Source organism: Salvelinus fontinalis, chromosome 7 (genome assembly GCF_029448725.1).
Source record: "Salvelinus fontinalis isolate EN_2023a chromosome 7, ASM2944872v1, whole genome shotgun sequence".
Lineage (NCBI taxonomy): Eukaryota > Metazoa > Chordata > Actinopteri > Salmoniformes > Salmonidae > Salvelinus > Salvelinus fontinalis.
In genome coordinates, this window is record NC_074671.1 from 22563726 (window position 1) to 22590712 (window position 26987).

The following is a 26987-nucleotide window of genomic DNA, read 5'->3' on the forward strand; positions in this document are numbered from 1 at the left end:
AAACAGCTTGGAAAATTCCAGAAAATTATGTCATGGCTTTAGAAGCTTTTGATAGGCTAATTGACATCATTTGAGTCAATTGGAGGTGTACCTGTGGATGTATTTCAAGGCCTTCCTTCAAACTCAGTGCCTCTTTGTTTGACATCATGGGAAAATCAAAAGAAATAAGCCAAGACCTCAGCAAAAAAATTGTAAACCTCCACAAGTCTGGTTCATCCTTGGGAGCAATTTCCAAACGCCTGAAGGTACCACGTTCATCTGTACAAACAATAGTACGCAAGTATAAACACCATGGGACCACGCAGCCGTCATACAGGTAAGGAAGGAGATGCGTTCTGTCTCCTAGAGATGAACGTACTTTGGTTCAAGAAGTGCAAATCAATCCCAGAACAACAGCAAAGGACCTTGTGAAGATGCTGGAGGAAACAGGTACACAAGTATCTATATCCACAGAAAAACGCATCCTATATCGACATAACCTGAAAGGCCGCTCAGCAAGGAAGAAGCCACTGCTCCAAAACCGTCATAAAAAGCTAGAGTACAGTTTGCAACTGCACATGAGGACAAAGATCGTACTTTTGGGAGAAACGTCCTATAGTCTGATGAAACAAAAATAGAACCGTTTGGCCATAATGACCATCGTTATGTTTGGAGGAAAAGGGGGGATGCTTGCAAGCCGAAGAACACCATCCCGACCGTGAAGCACAGGGGTGGCAGCATCATGTTGTGGGGGTGCTTTGCTGCAGGAGGGACTGGTGCACTTCACAAAATAGATGGCATCATGGGGTAGGAAAATTATATGGATTTATTGAAGAAACATCTCAAGACATCAGTCAGGAAGTTTAACCTTGGTCGCAAATGGGTCTTCCAAATGGACAATGACCCCAAGCATACTTCCAAAGTTTGGGAAAAATGGCTTAAGGATAACCAAGTCAAGGTATTGAAGTGGCCATCACAAAGCCCTGACCTCAATCCAATATAAATTTTGTGGGCAGAAGTGAAAAGGCGTGTGGGAGCAAGAAGGCCTAGAAACCTGACTCAGTTACACCAGCTCTGTCAGGAGGAATGGGCCAAAATTCACCCAACTTATTGTGGGGGCTTGTGGAAGGCTACCTGAAACATTTGACCCAAGTTAAACAATTTAAAGGCAATGCTACCAAATACTAATTGAGTGTATGTAAAAGTATGACCCACTGGGAATGGGATGAAGGAAATAAAAGCTGAAATAAATCATTCTCTTTCCTATTATTCTGACATTTCATATTCTTAAAATAAAGTGGTGGTCCTAACTGACCTAAGACAGGGAATTTTTACTTGGATTAAATGTCAGAAATTGTGAAAAAGTTTAAATGTATTTGGCTAAGGTGTATGTAAACTTCCGACTTCAACTGTATCTTTGTTCACACTTTATATCTTAATGATTTCACATGATAAAAAATAGGCAAATTATTATTGTCTATGTAACAGCTCCAAACAGTTGTCCACTAAAATAAATGCTCACTGGTACCATAGTTTAGAACTGTTGAACAGCAGTTCTGCCAAACATATTGTGCATATCCAAGGCATTTCCGCAATGAAAGATGGTGAATCCCACTAAGAGAGAGGCGCATAAATGAATGAAAAGAGCACATCTGATGATGAATGCAAGCTATTCTTATGTCTGAAGTCAGAGTACTACAGAAGAGTTGGAAACTCTCCCAAGAGCCCTGGATGGGAGTGATGCTGGGTTCAAAGCTCTATCTATCCAGTATCCTTGTATACAGCTGGCTCTCCTTGATGTTAGTTTTAACTGATTACCCCTTGACTGCGGAGAATCTCTTTGGTAGGGGAAAAGGTTGCGCGCGTTTGATGATTGGCCAAGGCATTTGTTTGTTTGTGTAGCGCTGGTGTCTTTGTGGGCTGTTGTCTGTGTTGCTTGTGGAGAAAGCTAGCCGGCTGATGCTCAGTCACCTCGAGACTCCGATCAATATGTGTTCTGGCATGGCCGCATGACTCAGACCCACCTCATCAGACGGCCACTCAATCAGCAGCCAATAGCAGCCAATCCCCTGGCGGCTATCTTTGAAGCGCCTTGTGGAGTCCTCTGGAGTCCTCTGGAGATTTTTCCATACCGCCCACTTACTGCCAGCCCAGCTCCTTTTAACTAACAAGTAGCCTCCCTCCCACTCACCAAGGCCAATTTGCCTGCATTCTTGTCCTCTGTGTTCTGCGTTCTGTTTTATTAGTGGATCAATTGAGATACTCCATTTGAAACGGCATACTGAGTCTGGAATGAGATGCTTAATGCAATTAATATAACGTTGGGGATGCTTTCTGGTACACTGGACACCATGATTTGGGTTTTAGTTGTAAGCACCAGACAACATCGAAACGATAAGCTTCATTCAATGCCGCCGAGGCTCGTCAGATGAAATGTGTCCCAAAGGTCAGGGAACCGGTTTGTGGAACGTTAGCCGACGTGACATTAACGTGAATATAATTAGGATGTGACGTTGGTTTGGCATCCGACTAGCCGACGAAACCATGAGTACAGTCATGAACTTTGACACCGTTGGGCTGAGTAGGGCAATATTGTTCCTTGTTTTCACAAATGACCCTTGGTGGCCTTTTACGAAGGCAGAGTGGCAGACAATGATGGTTCTTGGCTCGTCTCCTCCACTTTCCCTCCCTCCACCCTCACGCCCTCCCCCCAGACTCCACAACGAGGGGCGCATGCTGGACATCTTCCAGCGTCTCAGCGTGACCGAGGGATCCTTCTTTGTCCCCCGGGACCTGGAGGTGTCCAACCAGGAACTAGACTACATCATCCAGAAGGCCGAGCAGTGGAGGGGCTTCAACGGAGAAAGACGCAAGGTGAGCCAACTAGCCCGCTTAACATCCCTAAACCCTGACCCCAACCAAACTGGGCTGGCTCGGATATTTTGTTTCCACATTTTCCTTTTCAGCACGGTTCCATTAACTATGGGGGATGCCTAACCAGGCCAGCTCAACTTAGTGGTGTGAGAAGGCCTTTCTTATGACCACTCTACTGTAGCCATGCTCTCTGCTGTCCTCAAGTCGTAAGTGTTTAATTGGATTAATGGTTGTTTTCTTACTGAGAGGATGAGCAGAAAGGCCCTGTTGATACTAATCCATTAGATTGCTCCATCTAACAGGCAGAGAAATTGTGGTTGGTTGTCTGTAACCGCGGGTCATGCCCGCTAGGGTCTAGGACCAAGGGGATATATTCTGTGGGAGAGCTGATTGGTTAGCGAGGGACTTAGAAGAGTGGTCAAGATAGACTCCACTTATTGTCCATTACTAGCTTTAATTTGGACACTTTATTAACAAAGATATTAAGTTTTAAGAAGATACATAGAATAAGCTTATTTTCTATCATTACATTTTCTTTAGTTACATTTCAGAAAGCCAAGGAATTCATCTCAAAGGTCTTTAGCTTCATTCTAATTAGTACAAGATAATTACCAAAACAGAAACTCAGCTAGCGGGCTGCCTGATTAGTCTGTGGAAACCAATTTCCAAAGATATTTCATTAAAGAAAGACTACTCAATCAACACACACACATGCATGCACACACACACACACACACACACACACACTGCAACAGGCATTTGGTTAATGTGAACTTAGCATGGACAAGTCGATGTCAGAAGGTTGTGGGTGCAGGAAATTCCAACGTCCCCATGAAATGATTCTCATCTGAGGGAAGCTGTCATCTTCTGACAGGCACTATGGGTCGGTGAGGATGACACAGCGATGACACTGTATTAGCATGTAACCACGGCGGTGGGGAATCTATGCATAGTGATTGAAAATGTGACTTCTGCAGATAAGAAAATAGAACATAGCGATCCAACCCCATTTAATTTATTCTGTACAATTTGTTAGTGGCATACATCTCTTATTAACTTTCCTGCTCTCTCTCTCAAGTTCATACACTCCCAAATGGCTACAGCGTGTACTGTACTGCAGCCTCCCTGTATAGCCTCCCAAACTATTTAGTGACTTTCTGATGAGATATTATAATACCTGTCAACCGAGGCGAGTGTAAGTGAAAGCTAATTGCCACCTCATCGTAAATGCAAAGATTTTGTTCAGCTGTTTTGTGGTAGCACTCCATTTCAATATAGACTATGCTGAAGCTAACTATGTATGTTGATTTTACCACAAATCAATTAAAATACAAATAAATATATTTTACAGTCCCAGTCTAGCAATGTGCCCGTTTCACTTTTAGACATACCAAGTTAACTAAGGATCTGTGCCATACCAAGTTAATTAAGGATCTGTGCCATACCAAGTTAATTAAGGATCTGTGCCATACCAAGTTAATTAAGGATCTGTGCCATACCAAGTTAATTAAGGATCTGTGCCATACCAAGTTAACTAAGGATCTGTGCCATACCAAGTTAACTAAGGATCTGTGCCATACCAAGTTAACTAAGGATCTGTGCCATACCAAGTTAACTAAGGATCTGTGCCATACCAAGTTAACTAAGGATCTGTGCCATACCAATTTAACTAAGGATCTGTGCCATACCAAGTTAACTAAGGATCTGTGCCATACCAAATTTACTACACTCTTGGAAAAAAGGGTTCCAAAATTGTTATCCAGCTGTCCCCATAGAACCCTTTTTGGTTCCAGGTAAAACCTGTTTTGGTTCCAGGTAGAACCATTTTGGGTTCCATGTAGAACCCTCTGTGGAAACACTTGGAACCAAAAGGAATCTACCTGGAACCAATAAGGGTTCTTCAAAGGGTTCTCCTATGGGGTCAGCCAAATAACCCTTTTTTTCTAAGAGTCTAAGTATCTGTGCCATACCAAGTCAACAAGAGTCTCTTTTTATTTTTATTTTTTTAATTTCACCTTTATTTAACCAGGTAGGCCAGTTGAGAAAAAGTTCTCATTTACAACTGCGACCTGGCCAAGATAAAGCAAAGCAGTGCGACACAAACAACACAGAGTTACACATGGAATAAACAAACGTACAGTCAATAACACAATAGAAACATCTATAAATAGTATGTGCAAATGAGGTAAGATTAGGGAGGTAAGGCAATAAATAGGCCATAGTGGCGAAGTAATTACAATTGAACAATTAAACACTGGAGTGATAGAGTGAATGTGCAAGTAGAGATACTGGGGTGCAAAGGAGCAACAAAAAAAACAACAATATGGGGATGAGGTAGTTGGATGGGCTATTTACAGATGGGCTATGTACAGGTGCAATGCTCTGACAGCTGATGCTTAAAGTTGGTGAGGGAGATATGAGTCTCCAGCTTCAGGGATTTTTGCAATTCGTTCTTGTGGTCTGTTTAGGTGTGAGATCTTCCTATAGACCAATTGCCTCACAACAACTTTTGTGGGTTAAGCCTATTCATTCAAAGCCAGTCTTTCCATACAAGTCAATATAGTTCAATATACACTATATATACAAAAGTATGTGGACACCCTTCAAACTAGTGGATTTGGCTATTTCAGCCACACCCGTTGCTGATAGGTGTATAAAATCGAGCACACAGCCATGCAATCTCCATAGACAAACATTGGCAGTAGAATGGCCTTACTGAAGAGCTCAGGGACTTTCAATGTGGCACCATCTTAGGATGCCACCTTTCCAACAAGTCAGTTCATCACATTTCTGCCCTGCTGGAGCTTCCCCGGTCAACTGTAAGTGCTGTTATTGTGAAGTGGAAATGTCTAGGAGCAACAACGGCTCAGCTGCAGAGTGGTGGGCCACACAAGCTCACAGAACGGGACCGCCGAGTGTTGAAGTGTGTAAAAATCGTTGGTCCTCGGTTGCAACACTCACTAGGGAGTTCCAAACTTCCTCTGGAAGCAATGTCAGCACAAGAACTGTTAGTCGGGAGCTTCATGAAATGGGTTTCCATGGCTTGAGCAGCCGCACACAAGCCTAAGATCACCATGCACAATGCCACGCATCAGCTGGAGTGGTGTAAAGCTCGCCGCCATTGAACTCTGGAGCAGTGGAAACTCGTTCTCTGGAGTGATGAATCACGCTTCACCATCTGGCAGTCCTTCGGACGAATCTGGGTTTGGCAGATGACAGGAGAATGCTAGGAATAATGGTCTGGGACTGTTTTTTATGGTTTGGGCTAGGCCCCTTAGTTCCAGTGAAGGGAAATCTTAACGCTACAGCATACAGTGACATTCTAGACAATTCTGTGCTTCCAACTTTGTGGCAACAGTTTGGGGAAGGCCCGTTCCTGTTTCAGCATTACAATGTCCCCCGTGCACAAAGTGATGTCCATATAGAAATGGTTTGTCGATCGGTGTGGAAGAACTTGATTGGCCTGCACAGAGCCCTGACCTCAACCCTATCGAACACCTTTGGGATGAATTGAAACGCCGACTGCGAGCAAGGTCTAACCGCCCAACATCAGTGTCCGACCTCACTAATGCTCTTGTGGCTGAATGGCAGCAAGTCCCCGCAGCAATGTTTCACCATCTAGTGGAAAGCCTTCCCAGAAGAGTGGAGGCTGCTATATCAGCAAAGGAAGGACCAACTCCATATTAATGCCCATGATTTTGGAATGAGATGTTCGACTAGCAGGTGTCCACATACTTTTGGTCATGTAGTGTAGTTCATCAATCAGTGTCTTCAGCATGAGATGGAGCTAATGTGGAGGTGAGACTATACCCCCCGCCTTGAACCGTCCTCATGCACCTCCCTGAACATTACATGAGATACAGTCTCAGTTAATACAGTTGGTAAAGTAATACTAATTAGTTTGGCTTGTTTATTGGATAGAAATTGGGCCTCCATTTTTCTGGCGACTTTGAGAGAAATTAGGGCCCAAAGTTTATGATTAAGAAAATGCTTAATGTAGCCTGATGGCTTCTCACAGTTGTCCTACTAAGTCTTCCCTACGTTACGTAGATTTCCTCGCTGCACTGCAACAATTACAGCATACTTAATATTGTCCCTAATTTGGCTTTATTAAACTGATAAAATGCTAACGCATTAAACACATTTGCCAGCGTGATTAAAATATAGGGTTATTGCATTTTATGATTTTTACATTATTCAGGCCGGCGATTTTTCACAGAAATAAGATTGGCCGTGCCATTATTTCATCATTATTGGAGCAATTTCTCCTGTGCAAAAAAGGGTCACTTTCCTAACTCAGCAAAGACATATCCCTATTAAACTAATTTGCCTACATGCAAATTTTTGTCATTTTTCCCTCGTTAACTATTTATCAGAGACAGGAAAAAAATATATTCATGAAGGAGAGAGGGGAGCAGCCCGACAGAGCTGAAACTAATATTTTGCAACTCTAATGATTTTTTGCATCCTTAATTAGATAGAATAAGGTTGATATGATTAGGTCAGGATGTAGTGTTTTTCATTAAAAATACATTTCAGAAACTGTATTCCAAATGTGCCCTTGCAATTAAATAATGAATCCAACGAGTTTCTTATTACGGACCCAATTAATATGAGAGGGAAGGGCGTAATTTTAATAACAATGGGCCACGAGGCCTTCATTAACCAAGAGAGGAGGGAAGAATGGATAAAGAAATAGAGGAAATTTGATATTCACAGGTACAGTATAGTGATGGTGTGACGGACATAGAAAGTTTTAAGGGTCAAGCAAGGTGATGACAAAGGGTCAATGACTTGATCTGACCATTTATCTTTGAGTCCCCAGTCACAGTTCATGCTAGCAAGAATATAAAACTAAACAAAGACAGCCTCAAGGGCAGCCATATTTAATTTACTCTCTGATAGAATGTGTGTTAAGTACATGGTTGAACACAAGAAAATGAGAGAGGTTAATGACAACGTTGAGTAAAACCAGTGATAACCAATGACAACGTTGACTAAAACCAGTTTCCTCTCAGGGTGCCCTCTGCCATAACATGGGACGCGATCCTTCCTACCTTTTTACTGTACATGTGATGTTTCCCTCCAGCTCTGAAACAATAAAAGAAGAATCCACATTCAATAACAAATGTGCAAATGGCCCTATTATTATCAAACTTGTAATTTTCATGATCATAAAGCATAATCTAATTTGACTTTCTTACTTACCAATTAACTTTATATTACACCTCACTATTCTTCCAGGCCTTACAGTATACGATCAGTTCTATTGCTGTAAGCTTTGAATATGACTTAAAGGTGGTGGCATCAGATAAAAGCACCAGCTGTTGAGCTGATCCAAAGTGGGTGAGTGGGCCTACACTCATACCTGAGTTGGAATTCGATCTGAACACTTGCGGAGGAAGCAGTAGGATGAGTTTTCATTAAAGTCTTATCATCTAGCTAGTGTCTATGATGGTGGGTGATAGATACACCCACTCGCTGATGTCATCGCTTACGATCGATTAGATCATCTACATCGGCACCTTTCCTAGTTCTAGTTCTCCAGGGAAGTTACAACAGAAGCCAGGCTAACTGCCTACTGCATTAGTTGGTTAGCACACCGTTGTGGGAGTCTACTGCAACCGAAAACTCATAGTGGAGCTCAGTTGGTAATGAGCACATTAATTATGGAAAAGCACTGATGCAGATGGACCTAATTAATTGTCTGCCGTCACCCTCTTGATTACTGTACCTGGAAGGGAGGTGTTAATTTCGGTAATACTTAAGCAGGTACGCAAACAGTTGTGTCAGAGTGGGGGCTGTGACAGTGACTGAGGAGAGCCCTACCTCACTAGAGTCATTGTCACCGTCGTTATTCACCAGAAGTTTCAGGTGACATTGTGCTAATGGAAGTTGTCGTCTCAACGATGGCCCCAGAGATGTTTTCGCAACTGAACGGCGGTCGACAACATCGTGGCGGCGGCGTTTGTCTCCGTATGTCTACGTAATGAGTTACCTTGTGCGAATTTGGGGAACACCCAAGGTGCTTTGCAAAACATGCTTGTGGGGGGTAAACCTGTTGAGGTTTGGATGGCACAGATTGGAGCTCTAATGATAACTTGGACTGTGCTTCTCTTTCCTAAATCATGTGAGAGGGGACGATGTGTGGTCTCCCTAATCTATACTAGGTCCCTCATGTTACCACTTGATCAGATTTCAGCTTCACTCGACGTAACTTCTTACCCATTGGAATTACCATAACAACCTTTTGAGTTGAGCATTGAAATGGTTATTCTCTTTATCCGGTATCTGAGCCTCTGGTAAAGGTTTTAGCCAATCTGTTTTACCCCTCAACAATGTCCTCTGCATGATCCTTCTCAAAACAATGCTGCAACCCCTCTCGATTCAGAAGACTCCAAAGCAGCTACGTGACATTGTTGATGTTCACCACACTATCTGATCCTTGTCATTTGGCTTCCCCATTCCTGCTCTTCACTTATGTACAGTAAAGTGAGACGTTATAGGGGCCCCGAGAGACGACCGCCTTCACCGCTAAGGGAACAAGGCCATCACCCCAACCAGGGGAGCGTTAGCCCATGACGAGAAGCCCAGGAACTGCTTGTCAGTTGGACAATGGCCCAGAGAGCCCCCCTACAGGAACCCAAAACAGGAACACAGGAAGTGGAGAGGAGTTGATGTGTCACCGCGGTAATACAGGAGGGGTCATCTGGAGTCGATGGGGGTAGTGTTGGGGGCAGGGAGATATGGGGATCACTGAGGGCAGTTCCCCCATCACCCTTCACCCCTCTCATCCCACACCCAACCCTGCCATAGAGTGGGGGCTGTGTGTGTGTGTGTGTGTGTGTCTGTCGCATTAGGTCCGAGAGTGGCTTCTTCAATTACAGGGGGCTATTAGTGGACAGTGCTGTGAGCCTCCATGGCCCGGGGCTACAGCAGCCAGGCAGGCACAGGGAACAGGAGCACAACCACTCCACTCGCCGCTGCATTAGAGTGCTCAATATGAGATGTGACTGCAAAGGGTACATGCCTGTGTTGGTGAAAAGGTCACAGACTTTGGGGGGCAGTAATGTGTGAAAGCGGTGCAGTCGCACAATGGTTAAAGAAAGAAAAAATATATATAGAAGCACTCACTCAGCAACCCCCCCCCCCCTCTACTCACAAAACGCTGCAGCCCTGTCTCCATTTTTTTGTATCGCCGCGTTCACCCAGGGCAACTCCGTGATTCGCCGACGATCCTCGTAAAAAGTGTCTGCTTTGCTTCGCTTTTGGAAATTGTAGGCCTTTGCCTAAAAAAAGATGCAGCCATTGTTGTAATTGTGTAACACCTCAAACTGAAGAATGGGCGATCAGTTTATGTGTGTCTCTGACACTGAACCGTCCCTGTGTTGGCTTTTTGTGCTCCCCATGTCTCCTCCCAGGCCCATAGAAACAGAGGCATCGGTAGAGAGTCTCGTGTTTGAACTCGTCCGTGTGAACGTTTAATTACTGCGAGTGTCAGCCTCTGCTTAATATGTCCCTCACCATTAATCCAGGAAGAGGATATTATTATCTCTTCTCCCTTAACCCTGGGCAGGCTTTTCTCTGGGAGTCTGAGATGGAGAGAGTAATAGAGAAGGAGAGAAAGAGGGAAAGAGAAGAAGAGAGAGAGACTCGTCACATCATAAGTAGGTCTGTATGGTTAGCACCCCCCATCACATGCCAGACAGATACAAACTTACACAAACACAGTTTTTTTACAAAGTGGATGTTTTCTAGTTAGTGGTGTCTTTGCACTTGTAGAGATTCAGGGATGTTGGGGGGGGGTACTTTTCTTTTAATTTAATCCTAATATGTTGTATGCCCTGTCAGCTGTCAAAACAACGTCCAGCTGGAAGCCACACAATTGAGTCCACATGTTGAAGCCCTGTCTCTCCCTGCTTCTTCCCTCCCTCCCTCTGCCTGCCTCTTCCTGGTTCTTCCCTCCCTCTGCCTCCCTCTCCCCCCCTCTGCCTGCCTCCGTGCTTCTTCCCTCCCTCCCTGCCTCTCCCTGCTTCTTCCCTCCCTACCTGCCTCTCCCTGCTTCTTCCCTCCCTCTGCCTGCCTGCCTCCCTCTCCCTCTGCCTGCCACTCCCTCCCTCCCTCTGCCTGCCTGCCTCTCTATCTGCCTGCCCCTCCCTCTGCCTGCCACTCCCTCCCTCCCTCCCTCAGCCTGCCTCTCCCTCCCTCTGCCTGCCCCTCTCTGCCTGTCCCTCCCTCCCTCCCTCCCTCCCTCTGCCTGCCTGCCTCTGCCTCCCTCCCTCGCCCTCCCTCTGCCTGCCTGCCTCTCCCTCCCTCTGCCTGCCCAGCTCTTATGGATCCCGGCCCGTTCACTTGCCATCCATAATGCAAACCAGAAGGAACAAATTGGACTGTCGGCGAGGAGTGAACGAGTGTTCTTCAGCGGCACACAGAAGAGCAAATGGGATTTTTAAAGAGCTCATCTTGCACCATTTTTTTGTGTTTTGCACACTGGCTGAGTCTAATTTGTCTTGTAGTTTGAAATTATTATATCGGAGGATTAGCAGAGAAAGTTTGCCTAGGTTGGAGTCCAATGGGATGTGGTCACTAATCTAAATAATAACAGTTTGCTTCATTGAAGAGTATTTAAAGAACAAACATTTTGGCACAATTGACATGAAGCAGGAATGTATCGCTAGAAAGTGGTGGACTTGGTGGTGGAGAGTCGGTTGTCTTAAATCTGGATTTCATTTTAGCATTATTAAAAGCAGTACTATTAATAAAAGTGCATATCCTTCTTTGTGATCCTACGACACTATGAGAACCAGCCTGCATGTGAAGCCATCTGCCCTTTTTACTTTCTGACCATGCGTTTGTTAGTCTTTTCCCTCCTCCTCTTCCTCCTCCTCCTCAGTTGCTTTAAAGAGTGTGACCTTGAGTGTGTCCTGTGGCCCAGGGGGGAGCAGGCCTGCTGATTGTGACAGGTGTCTCGTCTTAACAGGATGGATGATGACATCCTCTGGAGAGATAGGTTGGAGGGACTTTAATATCTCTTATCTCTCCCATAACCACATAGATGGATATACAGCACTGCACTGTCAAGGTGGCCCCGCTATAAGCAGAGAATCCCAGGTCTAATTTTGTTATCGGCAGTTATCATCCTCTGAAGCCTTGAAGGGCCGATTGGAATGAAGCCACTTGTAAGTGGCCGGAGAGAAAATCAAGAGAGATGTTTCACTTTGGCCCCTTTTTGGGGGGCATCTCAATATCCAATGGTACAAAGTACAGTGGCATTGACTATAGGTATGTGGTACATCATGAAGAAATCTTCAAATGAACCATTATGTTTGTCATCACTTAATGCGTTAATGAGGGGTTGACTTTCCATGTAGCTTCTATGGTGTCACTTTATTGGGATAGTCCCCTTATGGATGATCTGTAGATCAAACATTAGATGGATCAGATGTCACCTTCATCTCTCTCAGTTAATGCCTTAACACCACCACAACAACACAACAAACCTGGAGAAACTGTCTTCCTTCTCCCTCAAGGCCCCAGTGGTTGAGCCTTGGTACTAAGTGGGGGGTTACTGCTATTGGAAGTGGGGCAGTGCTTCTACAGGAGTTGTTAGTGGAATGAGTTGCCGTTATTTTCCCCCTACCAGATAAAAGGAGATTAGTAACAGTGAATTATGCATATCTTATTTCTTGGATCATCTCGAGCAAGAGATGCTATCTCGCTAAGAAAGTTATTCAGTTTATGCAGACTATGTAAATATTCACTGTTGCTTGTTTACCTTTTTCTAGAAGTCCAATTTGAAAAGGAGCTGATATTGAGTGTAGTTTTATGACCATACTGTAGTGTATATGCACCTAGGTATATCCAAGTAGATAAAGACAAAACTGCCTCTTGCACCATACGCACAATAATGAGGGTGAATGGACCAAAATAAACAAGTACTGTACTGAATCAGCCACAGTGTAGTTACTGTGTGCACTACTGTACGTAATGCCAATCGGTTGCCTGTCTTGGTCGTCTGTGCATTTAACCAGACACAGCGTGTTTGAGCCAAATCAGACGAGCACCGGAGATGCGTCCGTACCATTTTAAAACTGTCCCAATTACACAAACAGACTGGCCCTGTATCGAGGACGTCGCCGGCAATAATAGCGGCTCTATTTCCATTCTAATGGCTGGCGTTGGCCTGGGTTATCCATGCGTATGTATGGCCCCTCTCTGATTCCTGCTCAGTGACTCTCTATGAGACTTTCAAATTTGATTTGATCTACACAGCAGCGGTAGCAGCAGGCTTGGAGGCCCCAGTCTTCTGCTGGCTACCTCTCAATGAATGCAGCGCTGGGGAAACAGGCCTTGAACCTGAGCCAGCTCTGTGCTGAGGCAGGGAGGTGTGGGAGTGACCGTCCGCAGCTCAGAGAGCCTCTGCACAGAGAGACAGTCCCCCCCCCCCCCCCTCCCAGGCACTGGGGCTGTGTCTTTCTGTGTGTGTTTTTGTATGTGCACATACATGTGGCTGGATAAGGGTCTGTGGACAAAGGAAACAGACATGGCTGTCACCTCAATAGTTGTCACTGTTCCTCTATCTGTACAGTATGTTCATACCCATGCCCTGGTACCGCTAGCTAGCCTGCCTCGCCTCTCTGGGCGGTGGTACAGTAGTCTGGCTCAGTCAGGGCGTTGTGCCATGCAGCCCGATGGATTAAGCGTGGGGTAGGGGGTCAGGAGCTGCCAGAGCACCCAGCCACTGCTGCCCATCAGCCCCATGCAGCCAGCCTGAGCCTGGGCAGCCCAGCCGGGGCTTCCACCCTCCATCCATGTGCGACTGACAAATAAATAACCCAGCCTGTCCACCACCCAGGCAAATTCAAATGCACCTGTCAGCGTGATGAAGCACTCGCCCGCAGGGAAGCATTGTTTACATTTTCACTCCACTCTTCGCAAAAGTGAGATTCTAATTATTTTCCCACTGTAAATTAAAGCCAAGTGGGACAGAACTGAGAACCAAAAGCCCCCCCCCCCCCCCCCCCCCCCAGTGGATGGAAGGAAGCGGGCGTCACTATATATAAATTGCGTTCGGGTAAAAAAAAGGAAATGCGGGTGGATGGTACTGAATTGGAAGGTCAGCGGCTCTTGTCTTGATAAAAAGAAAGACAGAGGGAGGAGAACGAGAGACAGAGAGAGAGGTGAACTGCTCACACAGGCTGCAGTGCCCGTCGAGTTTTGTTGTTTTGCTCATTACACATGGGTCTTGAGATATTCAGCCGAGTGGAATACATTATAGCCCCACATTTCATACATAATAATGTGCCAAAATTGCACCGCGTTATTTGTCATCCCGATGACAAGAGAGAGAGAGAAGGGAGAGAGATTTAATTAGTCCAAAGGAGCATGCAAATGGGAGGTAAAATTAGACTAGAAGAGGGAGAACCTAGGGATGAGTGTGGATGGTAATGATGGCTATCTAGTTTGGATCAATCATCCAGGGATCAGGGAAGGTGACAGGCCGGCTCGTGCCCAGGCCCCAGGCTCCCTTCCTGGACCACGGCCAGCACAGCTCAGCCTGTCTGTCTAGATTTCTATGGAGGCCTCTCCTCTCTCTCCAACCTCCAGCCCCATGACTCATACAGTACACCACTACCTGGAAAACCTTCACCATTCGCTCACACGCACCACCTAACCTGTAGACACACTCACCATTCTGGGGATTATTTAGCTCTGTGTTGTTAGTGATGCATAGCCTATGGCTGGGGTTTTCAAAATGGAGGTTCAGGACCTACTGGTTGGTTGTAGCCAACTCCAAATGAGTCTCAGCTTACGGCCAGACTGTAGCTCAAAACATTTTCATTACGAAAGTGTCGTATGAACATTTTGATACGGTAGGTCAGGGGTGTAGAACGTTTGGGGGATCAGTTGTGCAACAGGGACAGAAAAGCATGAGGTCATTAAAGAATTCCTCTTGTTTTAGACAACCATTGACACGTCACAAAATGGAGTGAAAATGTCACGGTGATATTTGTAAAGAGTCGAGGTCGAGTTATCTAAATACAAAATCACTCTGTCCACAGCCATGTCTCTTGCTGAAATAGTTTACTGAAATGGTTATTACTGAAATAGCTTCACCCAGTGGAAAGTTTCTATTTCAGTCGAATGTGTCTGCCCTCTTTTTAGTTGTTAGTTGCAAGTTTATATATTTTTTTAGGTATGCATATGGGTCAATTTTAAAATTAGGCTGAAAGGCATATTTTTGGGGGGTATGTAGTGCATTTAGTCATTTTATTGTGGGATACAATTATTTCATCCTCAAACTGTTGAATAGAAGAGCTTTATTAAAATGTCTTAACTTCCACTCTCATTATGTTCCTTATCTGAACACTGGCACGTGTTCAAGCTTGCTCTTTTGTAAATATTTATTATTGAATGCAAATAATTGATATACTAAATATTCCTTTACTAGTTTGAATACTCACTTCGCTGACTATAGACACTCTCATACTGTATAACCATGGAGTTACATAAAAATACAGACTATTTGCGATCTTCTTAGTGTTACATGCAGACTTGTTTGTGAACAGTGGACCAATGACTGCTGTTAGATTCCCTACCCACTTCCTGGATCTACCCCTCTGTGCATTTGCGGTAATGTCTACATATACCACAATTTATGTCCTTGCTGGGAGACATGGCTTGCTGTTTATAGTCCCTAAAATAAATAATGCTTGTCTCTTCCCATGCGAGTCAAGAGACTGATACGGACTCTATCAGATTTCCTAAATGTAGACGTCAACGATAAATCGAGGCAAGATTGGTCGAAATTAGGTTAGCTCACTTGAATGCTATCTGCTTAACCCACAGCTGGTCGGCCTGCTACACCCAGGCATTGAATGTAAATCAGTCACTTAGTGCTATCAAATGGAACAATGGGGAAGAAGAGAGCACTCAGACTTGGGCTCGTATAAAAGTCAGGCTGGCCAGAAACGGAACCAACCTCCTAATGCTCTCGCTCGCTTTCTCTCTCTCTCTCTCTCTCTCTCTCTCTCCCTCCCTCCCGCCCCCTCCCTGTAGCTACAGCTCAGAATATGATTCACCCTGAGAACCATAATGCACTGAGTGAAATGGCATCCCCGTCATCTGCACACAAAAACGTTTCTATGTTTGTCTCAATGTGTTGTCACAGGGATTTCACCAGCAAATTGGCCAATGTGGCCACGGCACGGGAAATGTTAAAGACAGGAGAAGGAAATGTAGTATTAGTGAGAACAATTGAAATATCTCTTGTTTTGTGTCATCTGATGCATTTCTTATGTTTTCCCTCAACAGCTATCAAATACACTACTCAAAAATCTAAAATGAATCAATTCCTGTTATCGTGAATGGAAGATTATTGGGGAAGTATGTCACCAGATCACACCAGTCAAGATAGTATGGACCTAGAGGGCACAGCTTTACCCTAATGAGTACTGAATTGGCGTTAAAGAGATGCGTCCCCCTGCGTTTCCTTCCTTAAATGTTTGTGGCTGGTCTTCCCGCTCTCGAGCCAAAGCGACTCTTTGACATTTGTGACAATGAGGTCGTTCTCTCCAGGCTGTCTGCAGTGTGTTTAGAGCAGTTGTCTAATTACAAGTAGGTAATGACTTGGGTGTTTTCGAACTGCCTTGAGTTGTTTGGCTAACAGTTTATGTAGTTAGAAGAAAATCAGGACATCGATACACTTCCCAAAACGAAGTCTCTCCTTCAGCGTGACCCTGCCACTCAGGCCCTGTGAATGAGTTGGCTTTCTGGCTCCGTGTTTTCTTAGACAAATCATAATTACGGAGCCAATTAGGGGGTCACCTTGAGTTTATAAACTCTGCTGCCGGGAAAAAATTCCTGGTGCCTTTCACCCAGCCTTAACCTCCACTGTGTGTGTGTGTGTGTGTGTGTGTGTGTGTGTGTGTGTGTGTGTGTGTGTGTGTGTGTGTGTGTGTGTGTGTGTGTGTGTGTGTGTGTGTGTGTGTGTGTGTGTGTGTGTCCACAGAATGAGATTGTGTGTCTCCACAGAATGACTCATGCCTTAATTAGGTCCTTGCTCTGAACCTGGCAGGATGCGGGCCTGCCTCCGCCTGCCTGGCTCCCCCACCTCCACACAGTCAGTCAGTCCCCCAAATCTGGTTTCCATCTCAGAGGATGAGTCCTTTTACTCCGGCACGGCCGCCCGGTGCTCTGTCTGTCTTTTTTCTCGCTCACTCTCTCCTTGGTAAGAGAGGCCTAGAGGACCCTCGAAGCAGAGGCCTTGAATTACAGGAGAGAGTTGTTGTTGAGCTTGTCTCTGTCTATGCGTGTTTGTCTGATATTGGAACATATTTTTAGTGTGTGTACGTGCCTGTGTGTGTGCACAAGTGAGGGTGTGTCTGTGTGTCGACCATGTCTGCCTGTGTTACCTCAAAGTTCCCCCGTCTTGTACCTGCGTGTGTGTCGTTCAGAGGCATTGTGTGTGAGGCGGCGGGCAAGCTAACACACAGGCCTCTAAAAACAGGCGTTATCAGCCAGAGAGGCACCATGATCTTCACACATGGATGCCGTCGAGTTACATGACCTATATAACATGTTACACGCTCTGCTAGCTCCCTGTGTTGCCCTAATAGAGGAGGGCAGTGCATTACAGGTGCAGCGGCAGAACAGGCAGAAGCGTCACGCACAAACAGCACCGCCACCATGGTTGTGTGTATGCACTCGCCCTGGTACAACCTGATCCCTTCTCCCTTACCTGCTGCACGATCACTCCCCACAGAACTAGTGAAAGCGTTGTAGCATTTCCAATTGGCTTATAGCAGCTTAGCATGCGTAGCATACAAATTCTCTCTCCTTTCCTGTGTCCATATTTCTTGACAAGAAATAAGAAGAGTGCAGCCACATGTTATAAGTCAATGCCTCGATTGATAATGTGAGTTGTGTTTGTGTTTGGCAACTTGATCCTCAGCATTCTTACCTTCTTTTCCTTTTCGGACGGTGCTCATCTTTGGATGTGAGGCTCAGCAAATTACAGAGGATTACTGTCAACTGTTTGGGTTTTAATTCTTTAAGAGCGCTGAGCTGTGGTCACAAGCAGGGCAAGGTATAATTACGTTGAAGTGAGCATTTGTGCAGGTATGCTTCACTAAACCCTGTGTACTCTGTTGTACTCTCCCTCCCTCTTTCTTTTTCTCTCTCTCTCTCGCTCCCTCTATTTTACACGCACACAACCTGTCTCTTTCCCTCATCCCCATTCCCTCCCCCCTTCTCTCTCTCTCTTTCTCTCTGTTGGTGTAGAGAGGGAATGAACCCTGACTGCTTTGACAAGCTCCTGACAGTGTCTAGTTAGTGTGTCTGTGTGTGTGCATGCCTGCATTTATCTGTGTGTATGTGCGTGTGTGTATTGGGGGGTCTGTAATGAGGCTGACGGGGCCCCTGTGTGTGTCTCACTAGGTGTCAGTGTATGACTACATCTGGACAGAGGAGGGCCCCTTGGCGGGCTGTGCCCCCCCCAGGGGTGACCCTCATGGGGCCGTGCCCGCTGCAGGGGGTGAGAGCAGTACCCACGTGTCTGTCTACACCCTCTACCTGAGCGGGCAGCGCCACCGTTACAGGCACTTCCTACGCCAGCCGGACGGTGCCATCCTAGAGGTAGGTTAACCCTAACTGTGCTTTCTCTCTCTCTCTCTCCCTCTCTCTCTCTCTCTCTCTCTCCTTTGTAGTCAGCTGCCTCTCTCTGTCTTTCATTCTTTCTCTCTCGCACGTTCTCTCTTTCTCTCCCTCTTATAACCTCTCTCTCTTCCTCTCACTTATAACCAGAGATAAAGACAGAACGATGGAGAGGGATGGAGAGAGGAAGAGTGAAACTGCACTGCATCCTCTCCTCAGTGTGTGACCTAGCAGAAGCACACACACACACCATGCACTCACACACGCAGGGGAGAGCGACATTGAGGGAAGGGAAAAAAGAGAGAAGAGGTTAGCATGCCACTCCTCTCCTTTGTGACTCAGAGTGAGAGGAAAGGAACCGTACAAGTCTCGCCACACCTCCCTAGCAATGCTACACACACAGACAACAAGAAGGTGCTATGGCCATAGGAAGGATTCTCCATTCTCCTTTCAAAGTAGCACCAAATGAGCACTGGCATGACTGTTATGATTCTCCCAGCTAGCACCAATGCTAACTCCCCACTTGTATTTTTCACCAAATGAGCATCCGCCACAACTGCTATTCCCTTATTTTGCACCCATGCTAACGCCCGTCTTTATTTGGTTTCTAGAATACTGGGTGCTGCACGCATTCTCCCAACTCCTGCCTTCCCCTGCCCTCGGCCACGCACACTCCTACCCTGAGTCAGTCAGGACGGAGCAGACTGCCGCACAGATTGGCTGTCTAATTAAATGTACCACTGATTCGGCTTTGTAACAACTGCAAGCACATGAATGAACTCCCCCGATCCCCCCGAGAGCAACCTGGATCATCACCATCCCGAAAAAAGTCAAATGAGAGGAAAAAAGAGATTAATGCCGGAGCTGCATCAACAGTTAGCTCTCGGGCGGTGTGGCGTCGTCCTAATGGGTCCCGTCATATTTTGACTGATGAGAATGTGTGTAAACACACAACGTGGCATATCTATTCATTTTTCGTGTGTGTGTGTGCGTGCACGTGTATGAGTTTGTGTGCGTGGTAATGTGTGTCCATGTGTGGCCTCCAAACCTGTGTGTCACAAATGAGACATCTGGGTAAAGTTGTTTACTGAAGGATTTAGAAAATCACAGCAGAAATATTCATTTTCACCATCTCTCAGACAGAAATACAGTCACTGTAATTCCTAAAAAAAAGAATACAATTCACTCTTGGCATTTCTGCTGGAGAAAATCATTTGGCCCCGGACCCACCTTTAATGGTAAGGGTTGAGGAACCAGTGGCCCTATTCCAGTTGTTTACCTCAGAGGGAGAGAGTGTTGTTCCTGCCCGGAAAAACAGAGGAGAATGTCCTGTGGTATCACCATCCACCCCATAGTGGCATGACGGCCACGCCTCTACGTCGGGTGGAACATGAGAGTGACGCCGGTGGCAGCCGTGTCCCCTCACCCCCGGCTGTGGTGTGTGTACGATGGAGAGGGGGGGAGGGGGTGGCGATAATGCCAGCTCTCCAGCCTTGCTGATCTTTCTGCTTTCCACCCTCATTTCCCCTCTCCCTACAGCACGGGCCCTCTTTACATATTCAAACTAATCCTCCCTTGAATATATAGACTAGTTTTATGTATAGAGTGACATCCAGGAATCACCAAAGGGCATCCCCAGCCCTCGGAAGAACACTTGAGCTGATTTTATTAGTGCTTTATGTAATTCTGCCAGCAATATAGTCAGTGTATGCGACGGGGGGCTGTGTATGCGACGGGGGGCTGTGTACAAACTGGCCTGCAGATTTAAGGTGACAGCTCCTTGGAGAGAAATAACATTCAGGCAGTCCTGCCTGAGCAATAAGAAAATATTTTAGACTGCACAATTCAAGGGGAAAGAGTAGAATACCTTGTGCATATGGTTACTTTCTCCACGCATATAGTATTTTAAAGCCCCCTGTGTAAGTTCATCATATTTATGTGTTAATTTTTACAGGAAACAAATCTCTATTTTGAAGTGAGGCTTGTTCCCATATCACAATATATAACATATAACATTTGACCATTCAATGATATTGCTTTATCATCTTCAAATGTGATATGTTATTGTGATATTGTCACGGCCGTCAAAGAGAGGAGACCAAGACGCAGCGTGGGATGCGTACATACTAATTTATTTAAAGAACGAACACTAAACAAACTAACAAAATAACAAACGAACCGTGAAGCTATACAAAAATGAGTGCTGACAGGCAACAACACATAGACAACTACCCACACAGACAGGTGGGAAAAGGCAACCTAAGTATGGTTCTCAATCAGAGACAACGATAGACAGCTGCCTCTGATTGAGAATCACACCCGGCCAAACACACACAAATACAGATCATAGGGGGGAAGAACATAGAATGCCCACCCAAATCACACCCTGACCAAACCAAAATAGAGACATAAAAAGCTCTCCACGGTCAGGGCGTGACAGATATGGGAACAGGTTCCTGTCTCCTGTAAATGATTGCCCATTAACCCTTAGGAATGACTACCTGCTGTGACCTACAGTGTCATCATTATTCAGTCCTGATGCTTGGAGAATGAGACAACTTACAATAGCAGTATTTATTTGACTTCTTTGAACTGTGAAAAACAGTCAGTCTCCCCTCTGTCTCCGTCGGTTAAAGGATTCGTCCGACTACTTAAGGAGGCCTTCCTTTGTTTACTGAAGCAATATTGACGGATGCTTCATTTCCACATAAGAGGTCTGTTTTTCTCTGGCAATGTCCTGGACAGCCAAGCCCTCGAGGACCAGGGAAAGCCTTAGACTAACATGACCACTGCTCCAGGGTTCTTATTTTTGCATATTAACCACAATTTACACTCAAAATTAATATAAACGAACACCTAAGAAAAGCAAGCCCTCCGAGAGGTGCCCTGAGCTATAGACACTTACAGTGTAATACAGCAGTTTGGTGTGTATATTTGTATTGTTATTGGGGGGGTAGCGGTCCATGACTAAGCAAAAAAAAATTTGCATGCACATATTGAATATTCATTTGGCTAAACCATGTGATTCCTGCACCTGTATCCATCTGGTTTTTAGTATTAAAGGTCATGTACAGACACAGAAAAAAGTGTCCCAAAGGGTTCTGCGGCTGTCCCCATAGGATATCCCTTTTTGGTTCCATGTAGAACCCTATGTGGAAAGGGTTTTACATAGAACCCAAAAGGGTTCTATCTGGAATCAAAAAGGTTCTACCTGGAACCAAAAAGGGGAAAACCCTTTTAGGTTCTAGATAGCACCTTTTTTTCTAAGAGTTTGTGGTCAGGGCCCATCATGTATTGCATTTAAATTATGGAAATTGGTCGAACCATGTTTACCTGTAATATTAACCTGGAAGGCATCTACTATTTTACCTTTAATATTAACCACGGCATGCTGGGAAATGGTAACAAATGTAGTGCAGCAAGAATAGTAAAAGCAACAGTCCCATTGGCATACTTTGCCAAAAGGATTTAAAGGTGGTGGAGTGTTTAAAAAAAAAAAAAAAGTACTTCTCAAACAATCATGAATAAACAGATGTTTGCCAGCTGCAAACTCACAATGCATCACTCTCAACAACCGTTGAGATTCCAGTAGGGCCCTCATAACAAAACAACTTCTGAGATGGGCCCATAACAGCTCCATCTGAGGGAAACAATATGGCCGACGAAATGAATGTGGGCAAAGTCATTATGTTCCCTACTAAAACCACAGTAGGTTTATGTTTCCCTGTCTTTTTCCTCCCAGGCTAGCATTTAAGTGTCTACGGCCTGCCAAAAAATAACGATTTGAGTAACCAACTGTGCTGTTGTACCATCTCCTTCTTCCATATGTGAGCCCTGGATCAGCTTCTGTGAAAGTCCCATTAAAGATGCACAACTAAAGCTCCAACAGCTTGAATATTACTTCTCCGCAGATTATTTATGGCTTGGAAAAACGCTGATAAGCATCTAAACTACGTTGTAAATAAAAACACCGTTCCGTGCAATTTCATCATTGTGTTTCTTTTGCTTTTGAAGTCTTTTTCCACTTGTGCCCTTTAACCATTGTTGACGTTAGACTTCCTCACTCACAATCAACTTATTTCAATACTACATACTTAATTAACTTAACGTAGCTAGGTATGACTGTACTGTTCTTGAGTTATACCTAGGAGGGGTGATTCCCATATAATTACAATTCGCCGCAAGCCCATGTGATGAACAGAGACAGAAAGAGGGGGAGAGATGCCATTTCAATACTGGGCCTCCTCATTGGTGTAATATGCCATCAGACCCCCATTACCCAGAACTCTTTGTCTTCACTTTCCATGACTCAGCGCTCCTCGTCCACAAATGACTCCGCGCTCGCCAATATTGACCTAATTTCACATTCAGAATATGAAGAAGTTAACCTTTAAAAAACACCTCGCAGCAACATTAATTGACAAACTGCATCAATTCTCCCTCCTGCACCCCCTCTTCCCCCCCGGCCGCATGTTTGATTGCCGCTTCGGAGCCTCGGAGCACGCTTCATTGGCTATGAGGTCATCCTGAGCCTTCAGAAATATGAACATGATTTATACAGGAAGTGAGTTCTGCTATCTGCTGTTCGGTGCCGGGGAAGGATACGTCCTTGGTCTTTGTATGTTGCATGAAGAGATTAATGCTTTCCCTGCCAGCCATATCAGCTTTGCGAGAAGACCTTTTCCAAAAGTGTATCGCGTCTAATTATCCAAACACTAGTTTGGGGAGATTTGTGGGATATTTTTTTGAAGTTTACTTGAAAAACGTGGAACTGTGTTAATTCTTTCTGCACAATCTTTTTTGAAATTCCCAGTCTTAAATATTTTGTAATTGCAAATTACTGCATAAACATTAAAACAATGGTAGTGAACTCGCATATAGAAACATTTAACTTTTGAAATATCTTCAGCACTTGAATGTGTCTGACAGTTTGTTTTTGTCTATGGTGTGTCCTTGAAGGTGATTGGTGACATGGACGGGGCAGAGCCTCCTCTCAGCACTATGCCCCGCCCAGGTCAGAGGACACCAGAGGTGAACCAGGAAGACGAAGGCCCAAGCTCCACCCTCCAACTCAGGGAGAGGAAAAGGAGGAAGCCTGTTTGGCGTGAGTCCAACACTCCTGTGCACTGTTTAATGGCTGTTTGTGTAGTGTGGCGTTTTAATGGTTGTTTGTGTAATGTTGTGTGTTTAAACAGTGTTATTGCCTAATCCGTGCCCTCAGGTACTCATCGCGTCGAGCCAGTAGGAGACAGTGGGCATGGCTCGAGCTGCATTGCAAGGCCTTAGCCACTAATGTCACTGTGAAATGAAACAAAGCAGGAGAGGACACCCAGGTACTGTCAACTAGCACCTCCACCGACCGCATCAACTGAAGGGACAGGGACTATTGACATACCCCTGGCAATAGACAACTAGCACCTAAGGCTCAACCGACCACACCAATTGACAGGACAGGGATTATACACATACCACTATATAGACAATAGACAACTATCACCTCAACCGGCCACACCATATGAATGGACAGGGACTATAGACATACTGTACCTCAGTGATGGACAGTGACTGATGGATCAATTCAGAATGTGTTTATGAGCACTCTCAAGCATACTCACAGAACAGTTGAAATTGTTCCTGATGATACACATAGAGATGGTTCCGTTAGAATCAGGCTTCTACAAGAGCTTTTTCCACTGGAGGTACTGGTGCTAACAACTTTTTCACTTGAGGCACCAGCACATGATTTGATCGTACTAACAAAAATAAAAAGATAATCGCTAATGACCTGGCCTGTGTCCCAAAATGTGCCTGCATTCCTTACAGAACCAGGCTAATCATGACTAGCCATCTTTTAAACTAGCATGCCCTTGTGTTCAAAGAAAAGAGACTTAAAATAATGTGCAGATTTCAAAGTGCCATGTGTTCTTTTCTGCGAAATCCTCTAGGCGGCAGAATTTGAAAAAACTATACTAGATACCAAAACGATACCACCAACAACAACAAAAAATGGGGAGGACTGTGATTTGACCCAGTTTTTCAGGTTTTGGCTCTTAAGAATCACAAAATGGGATGTTCTAAGTCCACAACAATGCTTAAACCGCATCAGGGGACCATTTTTGAGGTCTGTGAAAAATGTTTTTTAAATTCAGGTGTGCACCAGCCAGACCGGTGTGTTTGTTTCTGTAGTGCACTTGTGATGGAGTTTTCAAAACAAATGGCCACAGGATTGATTCTGCCAGGTAGGCATAGGCTACTTTGTAGTTACCTTTTAATTGCCTTTACATCTACCTGAAAACGGGAGGCTATCGATAACATCACTAACTGCTACACAGTGTTAGACATATAGGCCCTATGCGCACCGCGCACAGCAGGGCGTGTCTACTGGCCCGAATGTAAAAAAATACTGGCCTGGGTCAAGATCTGACAGAAAAGGGAATGATGCATACATAATTTCAATAGAAGGTGAGCAAGTAGCATATACAGGGTTCGTACAGACATTGGCAATTCAAATTCAAGGACTGTTTCAAGCACTTAATTGTAATTTTCAGGGACCTAAATTTGACATGTAATTGTTGGGAAAAAACTCTCCCCAAAATGTATGCCAACAAAAAAGTATGCATTACCACTTTAAAAGTAATGATAAAAAAAATATATATGTAGGCCTACCTAATGGCATTATGCATTGAAATTCAAATTATTTTTACATTTTAAAATGTCAGAATAATGTGGACACAAACACACTAATGGATTCTGCCCATGTGGTAGCTAGTCAGTCTGAAACAAACGCACTAATGGAGTCTGTCCATGTGGTAGCTAGTCTGTCTGACACAAACACACTAATGGAGTCTGTCCATGTGGTAGCTAGTCTGTCTGACACAAACGCACTAATGGAGTCTGTCCATGTGGTAGCTAGTCTGTCTGACACAAACACACTAATGGAGTCTGTCCATGTGGTAGCTAGTCTGTCTGACACAAACACACTAATGGAGTCTGTCCATGTGGTAGCTAGTCTGTCTGACACAAACGCACTAATGGAGTCTGTCCATGTGGTAGCTAGTCTGTCTGACACAAACACACTAATGGAGTCTGTCCATGTGGCAGCTAGTCTGTCTGACACAAACACACTAATGGAGTCTGTCCATGTGGTAGCTAGTCTGTGTGACACAAACACACTAATGGAGTCTGTCCATGTGGCAGCTAGTCTGTCTGACACAAACACACTAATGGAGTCTGTCCATGTGGTAGCTAGTCAGTCTGAAACAAACGCACTAATGGAGTCTGTCCATGTGGTAGCTAGTCTGTCTGACACAAACGCACTAATGGAGTCTGTCCATGTGGTAACTAGTCTGTCTGACACAAACACACTATTGGAGTCTGTCCATCTGGTAGCTAGTCTGTCTGACACAAACACACTATTGGAGTCTGTCCATCTGGTAGCTAGTCAGTCTCGCCATTTGAGATGTTGGAGTATGATTGAGGTGTTATTGTACCATGTTTTAAACTTCCCTTTGTAATGGAATGCATTGTATGGAAAACCAATTTGAAGCCAACATTCGATGTTGTCTTGCTCATAATAAGTCCTGTGTAGCTTGAGTTGTCGATTTCCACGGGGGACCAGTAAGAACAAATGACAAAAATAGATGCACTCACTACTGTAAGTCGCTCTGGATAAGAGCGTCTGCTAAATTACTCAAATGTAATAACTGCACATTGTTTTACCGCAACAGAGTAGCTCAAATCCCTTCAATTGAAACATTAGGGAACAAAGGTAAGCAGCTACATCTCTCATAGAAACTGATCAGAAATGGAATCACAGAATAATTAAATTGGAGCAGTAGACCTTCTAAATTGACAACCATAACTTCAATGACTTTCCAAGGACCAAATAGCCTAAAGGAAATGTCTGATTTTCAAGGTAGGCTATTCCCTGATTACTGAATTGCGCATTGCAAATATTCAACCGAGACTTTGAACTTTTTAAAGACCTGGTTTGCATACCCATTCTTGCCTTAGCATTTACTCTCATAAATTGGAACATCTTTCCTACCGCTGTTGGTCTTCTGTGAATTGCTCCATGCAACAATCAGCTGTTGATGAGCTGCTTGCTCTCTCTGCCTGACAGATCATCAATAGGCTATAAAGTACAAGTCAAAAGTTTGGACACACCTACTCATTTAAGGGTTTTTCTTTATTTGAACTATTTTCTACATTGTGGAATAATAGTGAAGACATCAAAACTATGAAATAACACATATGGAATCATATAGTAACCAGAAAAGTGTTAAACAAATCAAAATATATTTTAGATTTTAGATTCTGCAAAGTAGCCACCCTTTGCCTTGATGACAGCTTTGCAGGCTCTTCGCATTCTCTCAACCAGCTTCAAGAGGAATGCTTTTCCAACAGTCTTGAAAGAGTTCCCACATATGCTGAGCACTTGTTGGCTGCTTTTCCTTCCCTCTGCGGTCCAACTCATCCCA

At 44.7% G+C, this 26987-nt stretch overlaps 1 protein-coding gene across 1 annotated transcript in view; it reads left to right on the forward strand.

The window, feature by feature from the left end:
- Window positions 1-26731, forward strand: part of ofcc1 (orofacial cleft 1 candidate 1) — a 61340-nt gene extending 34609 nt beyond the window's left edge. Inside the window, exons 10-13 of the mRNA XM_055930391.1 lie at window positions 2694-2853; window positions 18292-18489; window positions 23467-23611; window positions 23729-26731. Coding sequence (XP_055786366.1) covers window positions 2694-2853; window positions 18292-18489; window positions 23467-23611; window positions 23729-23793 — 568 coding nt within the window. The 3' untranslated portion in view covers window positions 23794-26731. The remainder of the gene's footprint in view (window positions 1-2693; window positions 2854-18291; window positions 18490-23466; window positions 23612-23728) is intronic.
- The last annotated feature ends 256 nt before the right edge of the window (window positions 26732-26987 follow it).